The sequence below is a fragment of the Malurus melanocephalus genome, unplaced genomic scaffold, assembly GCF_030028575.1.
Source record: "Malurus melanocephalus ecotype Western Australia unplaced genomic scaffold, MMel_1.1 scaffold_121, whole genome shotgun sequence".
Taxonomy (NCBI): domain Eukaryota; kingdom Metazoa; phylum Chordata; class Aves; order Passeriformes; family Maluridae; genus Malurus; species Malurus melanocephalus.
Window position 1 is genome coordinate 427,826 of NW_026623353.1, and position 19,106 is coordinate 446,931.

Below are 19,106 nucleotides of genomic sequence, written 5' to 3' on the forward strand. Positions count from 1 at the left end.
AGGGTGGGGAAGCTTTTTATTGCTACTAGAAGCATTTTTCAGTCTGACCTAAAAACGACGTGAAACTCCAACCTCAAAGCAGTTTATTTACAGGCTTGAAGAAATCCCTGTGTRAGGGGAAGAGGTTATTCCTCAGTCAGCAGGCAGAACTGGAGCTGGGGGGACTGCTGGTGTTTCTGGCTCCTTAGATAGCAATCAGATGCTAATGCTGTTGGTAACTACAACCAGGAGTAAATATTTGGGTAACAGAGCYATTTAGGTCAAACAATTGGGCATGTCATCTAACCAACCATAAGTTGGGTCTGGACATCAGAAAAAAAAAAGAGATTTGGTGTCTATCTTCCCATGAATACCAGAGGGATGTAACTGCTTTTTAAAATCAAGAGATTATATAGCTGCTTTATAAATTTATTAAAAAAATCAACATGGCAGCATGCTTGAAAAACTAAAGAAGGGGTAAGGCAAGATCTTGTGGTGATGTGGAGACCACTAGAAAGACACAGAAAGATGTGRCGAACAGATTGCCATGGACATTCCTCTGATGTTGGTAGCATTTGTTGCAGAGAAAGACCAGGTTATGGAGAAATTACAGTGAGCAGCCAGGAGCAGTCCTCCCCTCTCCCCCGGCCTTTGCCTAGGGRGTGGGGCTGTAGCGGAAAGGTTTAACTTGGTGCCCTTGTTGGCTTGCAGAGCATGTTTCCACCAGGAGCCATCCTTCTTCCAGGGTAACTTCAGCTACAGGAGGCAAAAGAGTCTGATGCCTTCAAGGTGTGATGCGATGAGGTGAAGAGCTGTAACAGCACACTGAGCTGTATTTTGGCTGGCAAGCTTTCCTGAGCAATGGCAGCTAAACCTTGTGTCTTTCATCTGTGCTGCATCAATATCTCCTCAATGTTTTTGTTTAGGATTGACTTGTTTGGTTATTTTGTGTTGCTGGTGGTACTTTTTGGTTCTGGAGGTGAGTGAGTTTGCTTGTATGTTTGTTTTAGTTTTTCTTTAAGAAGATGGGGTGAAAGAAGGTAGGACTTCATGGGAAAGGAAGCTGTTCCGTGCCAGAAAGGGAAGAAAGAAAAATTGCAAGCTATTCTTGTCCAGCCTCAAYTTATTATTTCTATAGCTGGATGGAGAATTTTGTTTTCTTTTCTGCCATGTGCTCTGCTGTGCCAAAGCCCTGTGGTGACACTGAGACACAGCTCCCTGTGGCTCTCTGATCAATCCTAGCTATGCTCAGCCAGCCATGCTCTGCAAGGGCTATCAGCCTTACTCTCTGCAAAATGAAGCATGACTCCAAGTTCAAGGCATGACTAATTTTCTTCATGAGAAGAAGGAATCTTTGATGGAGGGTGGAGAGCCACAGTACAACCTTGTTGTTGGTTTTGGGTATTTTTTAATGCTTCAGGTAACACCTGCCACCAAAGGCAAGCAGTTGTAATGATAAATAACATCAGTTTCCAAAGTTAGATTTCCCCTTCCTGCATGATGTTTTCCCACCACTGCCTCTTTTGTTACAGAAAGGGTTTGACAACTCTTCACCAGGAGCTTGGACCCCCCAGCCACCCTCTGGGTACCTCTGCACACTTCCCCTCTGAGGTGGCTGTGCTTGGGACTGGATCAGTACTGAGGCAGCCCTGTACTGGTATTGTTGGCCACACCATGCAGGTTTAGATTGCKGATGGACCACTGGTACAGTTGGATAGAAACATCCAGATATCAGATATGAGTAAGTGCATTTACAGTTATGGTCCTGAAAATAATCTAGTCTTCAATGGGATCAATTAGTCCTTCTATTTATGACATTTCGAGGGTTATATTACTTGGCAAATCCTGTATTTTCCCCTCCCGCATTTACTACATACTCTGTATAATTCAAATATTGCTAAGGAGTTTGTTTAGTATTGTTTGGATTAAATCCACTTCTTATTCCAATACAAATTTCAATAGGGGGGTACTCAGGACTTTTAGAGCAAGTCATACAGGAACCTTTTACAGTGTATGTAAAAAATAAAATATCTATTAAGGAATTAGAAATTTGACCATGTCCAGGAAAGAGCAGTGTCTGAGCCAGCTACCTCTGAGTCCCACAGCTCTCTCTCAGTAACACCAGGGYCATCAGTACCAGCCCACTTGCCACAGTGGTGCTTGTTCTGTCAAGCCAGTATGCTACCAAGCACAAATGTATGCATTTAATGCTCAACACATCAGAATTAGACTGAGGATGTGCTGAAGTGATTTGGTGGAATGTAAGAAAGTTTGGTGGAAGTAATTAAAAGTCCTTTAGCTTAACAAAYAAACTTTTTTAATAGGCAGCTTGGCAATTACATGCTATGTCTTGATACCTCTTTTGGTAGAAGGTAACTTTAAAGCCCTGCTCAGTTGTTCAGTTTCTTTTTTCATGATGTGCCACATAAATGAAGGGGACATTGAAATTATTTTAGTCCCTGTATAAAGATTCTGTAGCTGACCTTGTATAGAATTTAGGGGATTTGGATGGACATACTTTAGTGTCTATACCAACTAAAGCGAAAGAGTTCCRGGGTAATAATACCTAGACCTGATGAAAACAAATCAGCACTCTTATTTCACTTATACTATAATTTAAATGGAGGAAAAACTGTGTAAGAACAAGGTCCCAGGGCCCTTAGCCCAACACAGAGCAAATGAAGCAGGGCAGATGAATAGATGAATCCCATGATTCAAAATTGTGCTGCCCCAAAATTGTGGGGTTGAACTGCCATCAGCACCATGCTCACAGAGATACAATCATCCCTGTYATGCTTGGCTGCCTATGTCTCTCTGTGTTCATGCGCTTACATTTCCATTTAAATTTACCTGCAAGACTGATTTTTCTAGTGTTTTAGCATACTTTGTTTTGATAGATAATTGCTACAGTCCTGTAATATGTTTTACTTGTAGTTTATTAATGTGCCCCATCTTAGCCTAGTTTTGACTAAGAAATATGAAATATTTTCTTATTCCCAGAGCAACAGATGTGAATATCATCCTGTGGATGGGAAGCTTATCAAGTGCCCGGTACAGTATTTTTCACTGATGTTTCAAGAAACTTTTCATCTTGAGTCTCTCTGAGAGGAGGCACTGCTTTCTGACCCCTGGTTTGCACTGAAGTTTTACTTTATGGAAACTATGGGGGAGCATGTCAGAATTTTCATTTATTTTTCAATGCAAATTGTAAATCTGTGTATCTTTTATGGATTAGTCATATACACTACAGAACAATGCTCGTGGTTATCCTGTTTTTCCCTTTTGTAATCTGAAAACAAGGTTTCCTCTTTTGATCAAAATTGGTTTTGACTACATGTGGGAGATGTAATGATGAAACTAGGGGAAACCTTAAATCCTTTTCCTGCTGGAGCAGAGTTGGCAACAGCCTGTGAGGCCACTGGTACCTGCTAACATGTTGTCTTCCTAAACTTCAATAGGATTTCAAGCTAGATTTGCATTACAGTTGATGTGAAAATCTGCCTGACTTGCCATTCAGTTTTACAACCCACCCACTTTTGAAAGTCCTCCTGGGTGTGAATTTCCACTGTGCTGCTCTCAGCCTTCATAAGTGAAAATTGCAKGAACCATTCATCTGAAAATCCACACTTCTACTGTGCCAGAGTTTTTTGAGGCATGCAGACACAGAAAAATAGTCAAGGTGCTCTTTCTTTTTGGGCAGATAAGTATGTGGTATATCATACTAACTACAGTGGGTGTAGAAAGCTGTACCTACTTTMATCTAATGCTTCCCTAGTAACTCAGAAACTGAGACTTTAGGAACTTTCTTTGGCTTAATATTCACTCCAGAGAGAGTCTGAGATTTCCCTTTGCATTGGAAGACACCAAGGGAATGTTTCATATAATACCAGCTGGTAATTAATACAAATTAGTGATGGGAAATAAGGACTTGAAACTGTTGCAAGTGAATCAAGCCAAGCCTCAGACTGTAACATGGGAGCTGTTCACTGGGAGGTTAGGAAGTTCAACAGCCTTTGCTAAAAACAGTCCCTTTTATTTAACTTTCACTTCTTCTCTCAGTTTTGGGATGATATGATTCCAAAGAGAAGTTCCTGTTTCTGTTCTCTCCTCCCTTCCTTTCAGCAGGTGTGTGCAAAGAGCTGATGGAGGGGAGGGAGGGCAAGCACGCTACCTCTGTCCCATGCCATGTCCGGGCAGCCCCTGCATTGAGTAATTTCAGACATGGGGTGTCAAGAGGGAGAAAAYCCCTGCCCCTCAAGCCTGTGCTGGCCTTGTCCCAAGGATCACTGATCAGCAGACAGCCTGGGAAACAGCTCCTGCTGCTTCTCACTGCCTGTTCGCAAGGCCACACAGAGCATCTGTCTGGGCACAGACACCGTGGCCACTCTGGCTCAGCACACATGCAAACCACTGCCGTGGAAGGTGAGGGTGGATAGTGGGAACTCTCCCGACATCTGTGAGTAATTCCTGTGTAATGAAACAGCATTTCATCCACAACTGCTATGACATAAAGTATTGGTGAGGCAGTGAGATGAAATACATCTCTGGTTAAAACTGATTACCTGTGTTTATTTCTTTGAAAAGCTTGTGAATAAGAAGAAAAAAAAAAAGAGTTCTGACAGGTTTGTGAAGAAGCAGGTAACATAGCAATTAGTAAATCCTGCCCAAAAACTTTTCAGCCCAGTGGCCACTTTCAGTCAAGTTGGAAAGAAAACGTAGAAGTCTGCAGCCAAAGAGGAGGACAGAGAAACAGTATTGCCTTTCTCTCCTCCCTGTTCCCATCCCCATCAAGTTTAGGATTTTGGCTAAAGCTTACAAAGAACTGTGTATGGCCCCTGACTGTCACCTTAGACACTCCTCTTTTATCTCTGCATTTTATCAAGTAGAAAACAAAAAGACAGCCTGCTGCCCTTCGCAGTGTGGGGACAGCCTGTGTGCAGGCGCATGTACCACAGGCATGGACACGTGTGCCCCCCGGGCTGCCGGGGGAAGGGGGTGCTGGCTGCAGCCGCCCTGCAGGCTGGGAGGGATGCTCAGCAAAACAGCTCTGCTGAGTGGGGCTGTCTGAACCTGGCAGAGTGGGACTGAGCTATGGCCAAGCATCCTGCAATTCCCCTTCACTGCAAAAACAAATCCTTTCTAAGCACCTGCTTCCTCTTTGAGAGAAACATTCCTCAGTGAAAACCCGACAATGGTCTGAAAGAAAAGGTTTTATAAAACCTCAAATACGGTTTTGTCTATTGCACACAATAGGCTTTTTTCTTTGCACTGCTAAGGCGTTTGTCCAGGTAACTGAGATTTAACATGTGCCCAAACCATGTGAACACACGGTTCTGGGAAATGTGAACACATGTCTTCACTTTCCTAGCCTGTATATCTGACAAAATCAGAATGCTTGTTTTATGGTTAAATTACCCAGCAATTGCTCTGAAGCAATTGAAGAACAGTACTTTTTTTACATAACATGTATCTGGATGAAAAAAGTCATTGTCAGGGAATATTAGAGTGTGTATTTGTGCAAGGTGTATCCATTGGGATTATTAAATAATCATTCAGATATAACCTCCAGCTCATAAACTCACCAAAATGCTGATTAGCAAATGGTGGGAGAATTTACCAAGGAAAAATTCACTCTAAACTTTCCCTGCCTCCAATAATCTGGTCCAAAATACTTATCCAAAATCTCGGAGACAGGATACTGGCCYATTCAGGCCAGCGATCTGACGCACATCCCCGTTGTCCTGTAAAAACTACTGCATGGCTGTAATAATTAATCAGCTGGAAACAGTCCAAGCCCAAAGAACAATGTCATGGCACTAAGTACATATTTACTCAGTCAGGGAAAGCAATTAAGAAAGAAGTTTCACTCGAAGCAAAGCACTCACACCTACTAGAGATACACAAAACCAGAGTGAGAGTGCAGTCCCAGTGAAAGATGTGGTTGGACTTCCCCAAAATTGCTGCCCAATCATGACAAAAAAGGAGTTGAGCTCAATGCTGTCAGGCAGTACTGCCCGTCTTACAGTAACTGCATCCATATTTGCAGAAGCACCCAGTTTGGCAGGATTTCAAATAGAAATGGGGTCAAAGAGGAATAATATTTGATTTTTTTTTAAGTTTCTAAAGTATTTATACTGTTTTATTTGTAAGCATGAAGGCAGGCAGCTTGAGAACAAGGTGGGCAGGCTCTGCCCTGGAACATGGAAAGCAGAGATGATAGATGGTGTGGGGTTTCCATTGGGGAAAAAATGGAATGTGAGTTTCCAGGGCAGCACTGTGGTTAAAGCAGCTGCTGGCATTTTCTGGATGTGTAAGAAGGTGTGCAGATTTTCAGCTGAAGGACATTACTGACTGAATGAGGGACTCTGAACTTTATGAAAGGTGTTGCTGCTATAATTAAAAGCATGTAAAAGATCTTCAAACCAAGCTGAGGGCCATGGACACTACTAAGAGTGAGGTCTTCATCACTTTGGCCTCTGCCAAACATCCAGAATTGGCCTCAACTATCGCAAAAAAAATTTATCAAATAAAGTAGCATAAATTTGGCACAAAATTTTACTCAAGAGCATGATTTATTCTTTCAAGAAAGAGGGTCTCCACTCTTCTCAAACTGACACAGCATTCAGAAGAGTGACCTGGGCTTTGGCTGAACCCAACTGGTTTGCTGCAGAGAGAGGTGTCCAGGAAAAATGCAATTGGTTTGTGAGTTAGAGCAGTTCCCACAGGCTGAGCCCTCTGCATATCAGGGTAAGGCCATTTGGGCCCCATGTCCCTGATGCAGAGGTACCCCAGGAACATCATCTGGGCTGTTGTGGGGATATCCTGGGGGATATCATTGCTGTCTGTGTCCTCACTAGGAACTTGAGGGGTTACTTAGCACATATTAAAGGATATACCAGTGACAGCTGTTGTAGCTCTAGGGGACAAACCATATTCTTGTCTCCAGACCAAAAAAGGCCATTGGAAAAMGCAGTAGAGGAGCTGGGCAGGATATTCTTCCCCCACACCCCATGACAGCACTACTCTAGAAACCCTCAAGCAAACTTTCCTCCATCCTTAGTCTCCAGCAGGGTTCAGGTCCATTTTGGGGCTTTGAAGCTGTACCTGACAACCTGATGGCCATACCTGATGGCCTTCACCTCTTCCACTGGGGACAGCTGGCTTGGGGCAGGCAGCTTGCTTTTCCTCACACTGCTCTTTAAAGCTGAAGCCTGTCTTTGTCACAACTTACTGCAAGTCAGCACATGAAAAAAACATCCAAAGGATACCCAAAATTACCCAGGCAGCTTCATGCCTGCTGAGACCAGGCTTTCCTTTGTAAGCAATTGAGTGGCTTGGAATTGTGTGTTATTTAGCACAGGAAAATAAAAAAGCACCTCTTTGTCTAGAGGGTGCCAGCTACTGCCAGACAGCATGCAACTGGTCACAGGCACCAGCTCCTGGCGTGCCGCTGGAGCTGTTYGTGCTGCTGCCAAGGAAAGGGAAGCCAGTGTGCATCCTGTTGGCTTCACCTGAAGTGACCCAGCTGGGACATTGTTTTAGCTTGTTGGCAGGACTGTGGTGATTATGTGCACAGAGTGAGAGGGGTAGAAATTCTAATAAAGTGGCCACGAATACCAGTCCTGCACCTGAATGCTCTCAGTCCCACAGAGCAGAGAAAATCTTCTTATGCAAGAAGATGGTGTTTGGTTAATTAAAACACCTAAATAAAAATCGCATCAGTCTGAGTCACTGGGATGGATGTTCCTCTAGCTAATCCCCTTTTTCCCTTCATCAAGGCTATGTTACCTCAAATTAGCATTTGCTGCAGACAGTCAGAGTGGATCAGTGGGATGGGATAACTCATTCCTGCAGCTAAGCCTRTAGTGAACTTGATTTAGTATCGTCTGTCTGCTTTTAAAGACCTTATTCAGAAGGAAACTTAAGAGATTTGAGTAAAACTGTTTAGAACCCAGTTAACCAGATTTCCATGAATAAATGTGGACTTGCTATAAATGTAATTCCCTACTATCTATCGTGCTGCTCTGGTTTTGCTTCTCTTCTATCCTGTCTGGAAGCTGAAAGTAAAACCATAAAATGAACAGGCTCATGCGAGGATAACTTCAGCAGAGGTGGCCACTTGGCAGTGTGAAGGAAGCTGTGCTGTTACAGTGTCCTGAGCTACCCAGCTCTCATTCATCAGTTGCTATGCCAGCAGGCAGCACCACGTGGACACTCCTCAGCTGTGGCAGGAGCTGGCTGGGATGTCTGGGTTTATCCCATTCCCCAAGGAAGTATATACTCAACCAAGCACAGGCACAAAACAGCTGAGGGGCTCGGCATGGCAGAATGGGTTGTTGATCTGTAGGTAAGTGATCCTAAAATTATATGTCAGGTTTTTTTTTCTTTYATGAAGTTTGCTCTTACATTTTAGTCATAGAATCATTTACTCCTAGATCACCAGTTCCAACCATAACCTAGTACTACCAAGTCCACCACTAAACCATGTCCCTAAATGCCACATCTACACACAATTAATTTTAGAACTATTCATTATGAGTGGAAAGGCCTTGAAAGGAAGCCATGTGAGGAGTGGTTGAGGTCACTTGGTTTGATTAGCCTGCATTAGAGGAGGCTGAGAGGAGATCTCATCGTGGTCTACAACTTCTTTGTGAGGGGAAGCAGAATGAGGCACTGATCTCTTCTCTCTGGTGAACAGTGACAGGACCAAAGGGTGTGACACAAAGCTGTGTCAAAACTTCAAGGGAAGTTTGCTTTAGATATCTGGAAAAGGTTTTTACCCAGAGGGTGGTTGAGCACAGGAACAGGCTTCCCAGGGAAGTGATCACAGCACCAGCCTGAGAGAGTTCAAGAGSGTTTGAACAATGCTCTCACATTGGTGTGGCTCTTGGGGCTGTCCTGTGCAGGGCAATGAGCTGGGTTTTGATGATCGTGGWGGGTCCCTTCCAACTCAGGATGTTCTATTATTCTAGATAATTAATTTTATATAATTCCTTTTAGAAGAACCCTTTGAAATGCTCATGAAGAGGTCTTGTATCAGCTTTGCTCAAGCTCATCATTTACATTTCCCCTTTAAATTTTCCTCTACYAATAAACATCAAATGCTCATAAAGTCTCTCTGTGATACCAGCAAACTTGTGTCTCCAAATAGCAGTCAGTGGAGTCACAATATTCTCCCAAAATGCACTGAGCCGTGGCACTGTAAGGCCTTCCAGCAAAACAGGAATTACCTCATTTTCTCCAGCAAAGTATGGCAAATGCAAAAGGAAGCTGCTTAAATTGCAAATACAAGGATGACTCACACCGCATGTGCCCAGACAGCAGAAACCTTCAAGGAGACKGCTTTTAGGGAAGGACATTTTGAATGGCGTGGTCTGCAGGATCCTCTGCCCTTGTGCCAGCAGGGAGGGATATGGCTGTGCAAGTCGGGTACCCAGCAGCCCACAGGAAGGTGCAGCACCCCCAAAGGCACAGGTGGTGGGTGCTCAGCCCTCCAAGTCATGCTCCATGCAGTGCATTGGGAGGAGCAAGGCAGTGTTTTGGGGCAGGGGAAAGCCCCACAGTKCTGACTCAGGGCTGCCCCATGCCGTGTTTTTTTGTAACCTGCATCAATAGGTTCATTCTCTTCCATCACATGGCTGTCCACTGGAGGCAAACAGGCTTAGGTGGAAAAATGGGCAATTCTGGTTCKAATTCAAAACATAGCCTCCTCCTACTACTACGAAGAAAATCAACTGCACCCCAGACGAAACCAGCACATTCTCYACTCCTTATCCCAAGTCATTTATGTAATGCTTATGTCCCACACTATCCAATATATCCTGATTAACCACCACCTCCTTCATATCCTTTGATAAAATACACATATATCATTCCCCTAGGACCATCCCGGTAAAATGTCTGTAGCAYGTCCATAAAGTGTCCACAAAATGTCCAYGAAGTTAATTTAGTCCAAGACTTTGTCCCCAGCCAAAACCAGCACACTAYCCCAAGACTGGTACAGCACTGAAGTATCTCCGACAGATGCCCAGAGCACTGCTGGAAGCTACTTATGAGAGGATGAAAGGACCTAGTCATACAGCTGGAGAAAATCGGAAGGTGGGGTGATGGGGGTTGGCAGGGCCCTACAAATCAATGGGGGAAGAGGGCAGGAAGGCAGCCAGGGAAGAGGGATAAAGGAGGACCAGACTGAAAGGGGTATGAAGCAGACTCTGGCTGCAGGAGTCACACAGTGCACATGTGAAGTGGTTAAAACACAGCTAAAGAAACCAAAGCTGTGAGGGAAGCCAAATGGAAAACAAAAATGAAGGAGGGAGGAGTTAGGTTGGGCTGCAGCCATCCTGCAGACACTCAGGGGGCTGAATGTGCATAGGAATGCTGTGACCACCTGGAAGCTTGGTACAGCATGCCCGGGCACTGAGACTGACCCCTCCAGAGGCACTAAAACACACTTTAACAGCCATCAGCTCTCGAGAGCTTGTACCAGAAATAAACGCACACTCCTATTTATATATCTGTATTTTCTTGCTCTTGAGAGAACCATGTTCAGAAAAGTATCCCAGCTGCTGGAACTGACAGACCTGTGCCTTGTCATRTGTGACAGGAACAAAAAAATGGCCTTTCAAATGTTACAAATGTGACTTTTGTGGCAGTTTTTTTTCAAGTCRTTAAAAAAAATAAAAAAAAAAAGAAGAAAAAAAAATTGCCTGAGAGTAAAAATACTACCGAAAACTGAAACTTGACAACATTGGCTGAGAGAGATAACATCTCTAAACGGGCTCATAGCACCTGCCCAGCTTCCTGCTTTTGCCCCATGTTTCAGGGCAGAAATCGAGGGGTTAACAGTGCAGCACCCTGGCAAATCCCCATCATTCTGCCTGGGTTTGGACACCTTAAAGAAATAGTCTGGAGAAATATATACAAAGGCACTAAATTTAAAGAGCCGGATGAGGTGTGTAAATCAGCTGAAGAACCGTACATCAAATAAGCAGAAAGCAGTACCATAGCAGGCAATATCAAGTGYTCTAATGAATGTTCTTTCTGTCCTCAGAAAAGAGCTACAGCACAGGAGTCTGAGAGAGGGACCCTTACAAAATTAAAATAAAAACAATGACTTAGACTCCTCTCCACTATCTCTACGCCAATATTAGTCTTTATAAAGCAAGGAGCTATTTCCATTGACATTTCACCTTCTGACACCAGTCCAAAACTAGCTGTGAACACAAATTCAGTGAGGAGGCTAGGCTTGGAGTTGCTGCAGCAAGAAAATTGCCAGCACACCTTTTAGCTGCTGCTGAATTATTTAGACCATGGATGTGTAATTGAGAGCAGAACTAGCCCAAAGGAGATACCTATCATCYGCTGCTCATCAAAAAGTAATACGCCAAACTTGGATAGAGCTTCCTATGCCTTTGCTGAGTTATTTAAAGCTGCCACACACAGAGAACAGCCCTTTTGAAGAGCTGTAAAGTACCACAGCTGTATTTCGTGCAACCCAAGCCTTAGTGTAACTGCCTTTGCCTCCTCAGAAAGCCTGGGGTCCTGGACTAAGCACCATCTGTGGTCCCTCCGGTTTCCTTCATCCCCAGTACTATTTTCATTATTGTTGACAGAAACATCATGCACCTGCTGCTGTTACTGCAGGGGTGGAAATCCCCCTTGAAGGACTCACCAGAAAGCTCATCGAGCATTTGTTCTGCTGTAGCACCAGGTAGGAGAGAGTGCAGCCTCTCCAGCTTAAGAAACACCCACACATGTGCCAGCAATCCCCATCACTAGCTCCCTCCAATAAATCCAATCAGCAAAAGTAATTAACAGACAGACTTCAAAAACAGCCAACCTAAGGCAGCAGGGATGAAACTAACCTGGCCTGTCRCCTGCACTACCAAGTGGGACGATGCCAGAAGGTGTATGGGCAGGGAGTGTTTCCCTGGGGTATCTAAGGATGTGAGATAGGTGTCCCAGCCCCTGGCCCTAGTCCATATCCTTCCAAAGCCACCATCACACCATGGCCACCTCCTGGCTCCCCTACCATGTGTCTGACCTAGGCTAGTGACAGGGAGGAAGAGACTGGAATGAAGGATATGTAGCAGTACCTGTTCACAATTTGGGTACAAGTTGCAAGTGCTGGGGTGGGGGTGCTGCTGTGTGGAAAAAGAAGAGAGAAAGAGATGCATCTTGCATGAGATTTGGAAGGATTTAAAGATCCAGCTGCTTTTTCTGGCCCAGGCAGAAATCCTTTAGGAAACCTTTTCACTCCAAGGAGCCCTGAGGAAAGCCAAAGCATGCACTGGGTACAGACAATTTTCATACTTCCTACATATTTTTCTCCCATTTATTCCAATGCAGAGTGAATGCATTTTGCAGTCCTGTGGCAAAGAGACATTCAGGTTATACACAGCCACTGCCTTCCTGGAGCTCCCAACAAAGGAGTGCATTAGGTTGCCTGCCTGAATGCTGATGTGTGCAGGCAGGGGAGGGAGTGGGGCGTCCAGGTGGTGACATGGAAACAGGAACTGAGGCCATGCCTACCTGCTGGGAAATAGAAGAGCAAGGGCTTATCCCAGGGAATTTTGAGCTGACCCACCTCGTGTCATTTGGAATGGGATTTGAATATCTTTGTGTATGAGGATATTGCCAAGCTCCGGGAGGATGTCCAGAAGGAACCTCGGTTGTAACATTATGTGACTCATAAGCACACCTGGATAAATTTATACTTGGAAACATTAGTTCATTTTTTTCGTGATCTCCCTCATTTTTCCCATTACTTCAGTTGAGTTATGGAAAAGGTGATCCTACCTTCACAGGAATCCTTCAGTGGTAGTCTTGGCCCCTTCCAAATCAAGAAAATAAATTACAATCATTCATAAACTCTCCAGCAAAAAAAATGGACATGTCTGGTCTTTAGCTTTCCTGGGCAAGGGAATGGATCCATTCCAGTTTCCCTTAACTGCTTTCTCCATAAATTCATCTCCTGCACACGGGTATATGTATTCATTCTATGGAAATATCACTTACCTTGAGGCACCAACTACTCAGTAAACTAGGTATGTATGGGATGGGAGCAGAAGAGCATGTAAAACTGAACTCACAGCTTGTGTCAGACTTGCATCTTAAATCTTYGAGACCCTGTACTTGACCTCTTTTTTCCTCATGTGGTAGGTAAATATTTATACTTCAGTTCCTTCTCCAAGTGAGGGTAGGCTAACTTCAGGTGATTTTGAAAAGTGTCACAAACTCAGGTGGTGGATACTGGTGATAGCCAAGGGCAAAGGCATCCACAGTAAGAGGGGAATGATTCCACTTCAGTAAATCTGCAAAGACAGGAGGAGCCTGTGCTAAGATTTCCTTTTTGCTAAATACTGCCATTCCTTGCTTTCTTCTCAAACTTCAAACCAGCTCTCTGTGGTTGCAGAGTGCCTCATGCAGCCAGATACCCAGCTGATAACATGGGTAAACTCAGCTCTACCTCTGATTTAGCAAGATTAATGAGACATCATCACGCTGGACACCATCAGCCTGTGCCACTCTCTGCCTGACCCAAATTGTTCTACAACTAGCCATGTCCTACTAATTAAAAGTTCCTAAGAATTTGTTTGAGAAAACAAATGCCTGGATAGAAAAGACAAGTCTCACTAGGGCCTCGCTGAGGAAGAGGCTGCTATGTGCAGTAACCCTTCATTAAAAAGTTCATAAGGGGACTGGGTGGTGGGAAAGAGGGAGGCTGTGCAAATGCCCTAACTTAAACAGTGCAGCTTCAGGAATACTCCCACCCCAAGAAGAACCTCTGAACACAGCTCAGATCCCAAGCAAATCTAATTTCTCTAGTTCTGCTACTCCCCTGATGACTTTTTCCTACCTTTGAAGATGTCAGACTTTGCCTGAGACCTTCTCAGGCTAGTCCTTCCTAGCTGAGCTCCCCAGAGGAGTCTGATTGAACTGCCAGTTCAGGGCCAGTGCCTTGGCCACAAGCTGTGTGGCTGCTGCACAGAGAGAGTCTGGCCCTTACCTCCCTCCCAGCCTCCCATCAGGGAGATTCCTGCAGGCTTGGCAGCTGAGCATATCCCAGAATTGCATGATGACATTAACTTGGTATTGCCTGTAGTGCTATTGGGCAGGCACTGGGCTCCCAGTGTTTCAGAACCCAACTGGAAGCTGTGCTATTAAAGACTGGACGTTTTGTATGATTTTGCAGTTTTGCAAACACCAGGTAACAAACACAATTGAACCCCAGATTTCAGAATGAACAACTGATGTCCCAGCCCAAAGAAATCCTCTGTTGCATTACATCAGCCCACAGTGCATTTGGTCTGAACAACACATTGCTAGGTGTATACTCTCTTTCATGGATCAGTGTTATGGATACATACTGTAACTCCCATGCTTGGATACTTCATAGAAAAGCTTCAAACATATAAGCCCTGGGAAGAGGGGAATTTAAAAAGTATACACAGTTCCCAGTGGGGAACTGTTACTCAGCTACTGGAGCAGGGTGGGGGTCAGTGCTTTTGCATCTCAGCTGCCCTCCTGACGGGATCAAGGGGAGAGCAAGCCAAGTTGCCTGGCCATCTGCATGCTGGGGTCGACTCTAGCATGGAATGACCAGAGGCCAGACGTGACTGCGTAACTTTCTTCAGCTACGTAAAGCTTAACTCCTGCATTAAGCTGGAGATGCCTGCCCTTCCCTACTGCCTACTCCTAAGCTTCAGATACATGGTGCTAAGAGCAGCAAATCCTTCTCCTAGAACGTGGGAACTTACTTTGTTTACTTTGCATTTGTATAGCTTGGGCAGCCCTTGAGCAACCATCTTCTCACCCCAGTGACCTGCTGAAGGCAGGTCCAGCAGGATGCACAGAAAAGGCAGCTCAGCCCTCACGCTGCTCTGGCAGCCCTGTTGGAGGTCAGGCTCCATGTAGGTCCCAGAGTGAGCCTTGGAAACTGAGAAATTCAAAATGTTCCATCACAAAGAGTAAATGTGTTCCYGCTCAGGTGGACATACAGGACTGAGGTCAGGGAGTGCTTGTTCAAGGTCAGACATTGAGAGGCTTTGCAGGATGGCAAAGGACTCTGAGATGCTCCCTCAGCACCATGGGCGAGGGGCAGGGAGCTCAAAGTGCTGCTAGGAAGGAGGAAAGCCCACTGCYCCTCACAGTGCATAATGCACAGGACATGGCTGCTTGCCTGGAGGCCTGCAGAGATGGGCCCACAGCTCACATCACCCATCTGAACGTCAAGGACAGACCGAGCCATCGTAGAGGGAAACAGCAGCCCTGCCTCYAGGAAAGCAGAAGTCTGGAGTCAGCTCTGTTTACTTCTGAAGATGCTTTAGAGCCCCCACACAACCCTAACTCTGGGCCTCCCTTTGGCCTAAACCCCCACAGCTAAACCAGGCCAGGGCCAAGAGACTCTTGCAGTCTGCAGACTAAATAATCCTCAGGACATGAGTGCCAGCACYCAGTTTACATTGCATGATGCTGTCCAGCTCCACAAAACTGAGCTTTCTCTTTCCCTCAGCCCTGACTTTTGCTCTAGGCTCAGCCTCAGCCCCAGCATTTGAGTCACTGGAAAGGTAAATGCACAACCAAATGAAAAGGACAGAAACTAGGAAGTTTACATACATAATTTCAACCCTTACAAGATTTTAGTCCCACTCCAAATACTGCTTGGGCGTTCCTCTTCCTCCCAATCCTAACCAAAGCTCTAACCTTRTCTTCCCAGGCCACTGTGCAGTGGGTGACAAAATTGCAAGTTTCACACAGACCTGTAATGAAACTTGGAACTGTAGGATTAAGGTTAAGGTTTGGTTAAGAACACAGCAAAATCCTTCTGTTTACTTTCCCTTTTCAATAGCCAGCTAGTGTCTCCCTGTGACAGGAAGACATTTGCATTTACATTTTTGTGAATGTTATTGCTCATCAACCCAATATACACTCCTCAGCTCACCCATCCGTCAGGCTGGTAGAATGGTAATCACATAGGAAGGGTACTTGGTGTCCACATATTTTACATACCTGAACCAATCTGTGTCACATCCAACAGCTTAAAAAACTGCAAGAGGGTGAGTGCTCTCCACTTCTGCCTAGGCCAGGGCCAGCACAAAGTCCCAGCGCTTTGCAATGGACACAGTCCGCCACCACCACAACCGTGCCAGTCTTACTTGCACACCCTTACTTAGATACTCTGCAGGTTTCCAGGAATCAGAAATTGCCATCACGTACTAATGTTGAAAGCCCTGGACAATGCTTACTTGATTTCTGATTCATTCCGTTAATAAGAAGCTATTGGCTGAAACTGCAAAAAGAGATTTTTCCAGACAAGAAAACTGCGAGCAAGCCACGGAGATCTATGAGGAATGGGGGAAGTACAGCTGAGCTTGCATTGGGTRGGGGATTGACTTTGACAAGATGCCTTCTATGAGGTGACTTGTTCAAAGCCCAGCCATGGAAAAACAGCTGAAAAGATGCCACAACTCCCAACCTCGACATTTGAGGCCAAACTTGGGTAAGTCCCCTTAAGTCCCCTTTCAGTTCTAGTTGCTCTTTCCACCTTGAGCTGCTTCAAGCACTACTTCCCATCCTGTGAGATGGTGCTCCAGAAATTGTAAAGGCAGCTCACTAATTGCACAACCTGAGAGGTCACATTGACCTATCAAACCCATGCCATCTGGGGCTTCTGAAAGATTAAAAATGAGAGACAAACAAGAGGATTATTAAAAATTTAACTATATACCATATTTATTATCAATCCACAGGATAATCTGATTGCTACATGAGCTCATAAAAGCTATTTCACCTTTACAAAATTAAAAAAAAAATGTGCCACAAGGATGTCATAACTGCTGATAACCAAGGACTGAATCTTAAAATTATAAATTTTGCTGTAGAAAAGATTAAAAAAAATTATATTCACTTTAGAATTTTACTTTGAATAAAATATTCCCCTGTATAAAAAATAAAAAAACTTGCTCTGGTTAGAATTAGAGTATTTTTCTTCTTTTTTAAATCTGGGAATTTGCATAATATCTCTGTAATAAGTTTCTTTTTTTTCTATTGTACCACGCGGCATTCAAGCATAGCAGATTAGAAACAAACATGATGAAAGCAGTCTCAGAACATATKAAATCCACATGGAAAGTTTTAACTTCCTTTCCTTTCCTCTATTCTTTAAAGACACTTTAGCAAGAATGGCCTTGGAAAAGAATACAGGTGGAGAGGGACCTTCAATGTGCCATTAAGTAGAGCAAGGTAATAAAAGGCCTTTTGTAAGTGCTTTCTTAATAAGGTGCAGAAGCAGACTGCAACTTTGCTAGTACTGCACTATGTACAATATTCACAATAGATTTTTCTTTATTTAAAAATATTCCAGCTAGTTCACATTTTCTCTCCCATTCTGAGGCTTTCAGTTCCATCACAGCCTTGACAGCAAGAAGCGCAGCAGCACCACTTCCCTTGTGGTTGGTTGGTCCTCTTATGAAACAYTGGAACCTTTGAGTGGGCCAAAGTTCTTGGGTTGTTTTCCTATGCAGCAACCTTGGAAATCTGGGTTCAGGTGTACATACTGATGGCTGGAGTCCTGAGTTAAAAACACTCCGGCACTGGAGTTGGACACAGCAATGTTTTATATTGCCAAGGCCTTACCTTAGGATTTGTCTTGTGTGCGTCAAGGGATGAACCTCTCTTAGAGAAATGTAAAATACAAAACCAAACAAAACAAAGCTAAAAAACCACACTGTCAAAGGCTTAGCAGCTCTTGACTCTCGACTGGGTGATGTCTGATGTTTTCTTGATGACGCTGGCCCGTGTCTCGCGGTCTGGCTGGCTGCTGCTTGTGGAGGCTGTGGACACTACTTGTGGCAGAGGGATGTCTGGGAAAGGAGGCCAGGAGCTATTGTAAGGCAGTGGGCAGCTTTCTTCTTTGACGGTGACTTGGAGGTCAGGCTTGTTGGCTACAAAAGTTGCCATGCTGGGAAGCATATGAGAAGTGTTCCTCATTCCTAGATTGCTGAGATACTGTTTGCCTTCAATGTTTTTCTTCTGCCAGTGAAGTCGTCCCTAGAAATGGGGGAAGAAAGAGAAGACTGTATGAGCGMACGCAACTTTTGTGAAGTACTTCAAAACAGCAAGGTGAAGATAAAAATATCCACAAATCGCACAGGAATTACCCCCGTCTCTAAGAGCCTGAGCCTCTAGCTACTGGCTTAGAATGTCTTTGCTCTCAGCCATTTCTACTTTTCTGAAGTCATGTGCTTAARTCTTGTTGGCTTTCCAGCACTCGAGAGTTTTTACTTGATCTTCTGAATGGAAAATAAAGGCCTTATTCCCAGTATGCCAGAGACAAAAATGGATGCAGACATTTAGAACTCCAAATGGTAATGTCTGTCTCTGTTACCAGAGAGAGCATATTCCTGCCAAGAGGCCAGCACAGAGACCCAACACTACCCAAACTAGCAATGTAGGCGAGGCTGCTGGGAAACCACTGTCAGTTGACGGTGCATCTCTCATCATAGGGAAAAAGTTCACCAAGATAAGCATCCAGTTTTTTCCCCACCACAGATGCTGCAATGGCATGKTCTGTCAAATGAGATCTGTGGAGTCACTACTGGCAGTCTACATATGTGTTCCGCTTCAGCCAAAGCACAAGAGACCAGGCTGTGTCATTATACAGATACACAGCTGATGGTCTTCTRAGAAGGAGGATTCAGAGAGCATTTGGTGGCGGATACAGCAGCAGGCCAAAGGCCTTACACAAAAATGCAGCTGGAGTAAAGGGCATCCAAGAGCCCTCAGTGAGCTTCCTTTGGCCTCTAAGTACTCATGGACATCAGTATGTCTGGTTGCTTGATGACAGCCCCAAAATAAAAGGCAAGTGGTGTTTTTGTATATGTGCAGCTCAGGTAATTTTCCCCATGGATTCCTTCCACCCAGCAACACCCAACAGACTGGGCAGAAAAGCTTTCTGCCCCACATACCTCAAACATTCAAGCTTCATTTCAATCATATGTGTAAGCATTTCCTTCAGTTATATGAGTTCAGGTGCCATTTAAGGAAAACAAAGKGAGCATGCTTTCAACCAAGATAAAATACTCACTACCCAGCAATGTCAATGCAATATTAACAAACTAGTTGGC

The 19,106-nt window shown here is 44.5% G+C and overlaps 1 protein-coding gene across 4 annotated transcripts in view; it reads right to left on the reverse strand.

Moving 5' to 3' along the window:
• Window positions 1-16,691: 16,691 nt before the first annotated feature.
• Window positions 16,692-19,106, reverse strand: part of IRF2 (interferon regulatory factor 2) — a 38,219-nt gene continuing 35,804 nt past the window's right edge. For all 4 annotated transcript variants that reach the window (XM_057370201.1, XM_057370199.1, XM_057370200.1 and 1 more), the window contains one exon: window positions 16,692-18,030. In XM_057370201.1, the coding sequence (XP_057226184.1) occupies window positions 17,719-18,030 (312 nt within the window). In that variant the 3' untranslated portion in view covers window positions 16,692-17,718. The remainder of the gene's footprint in view (window positions 18,031-19,106) is intronic.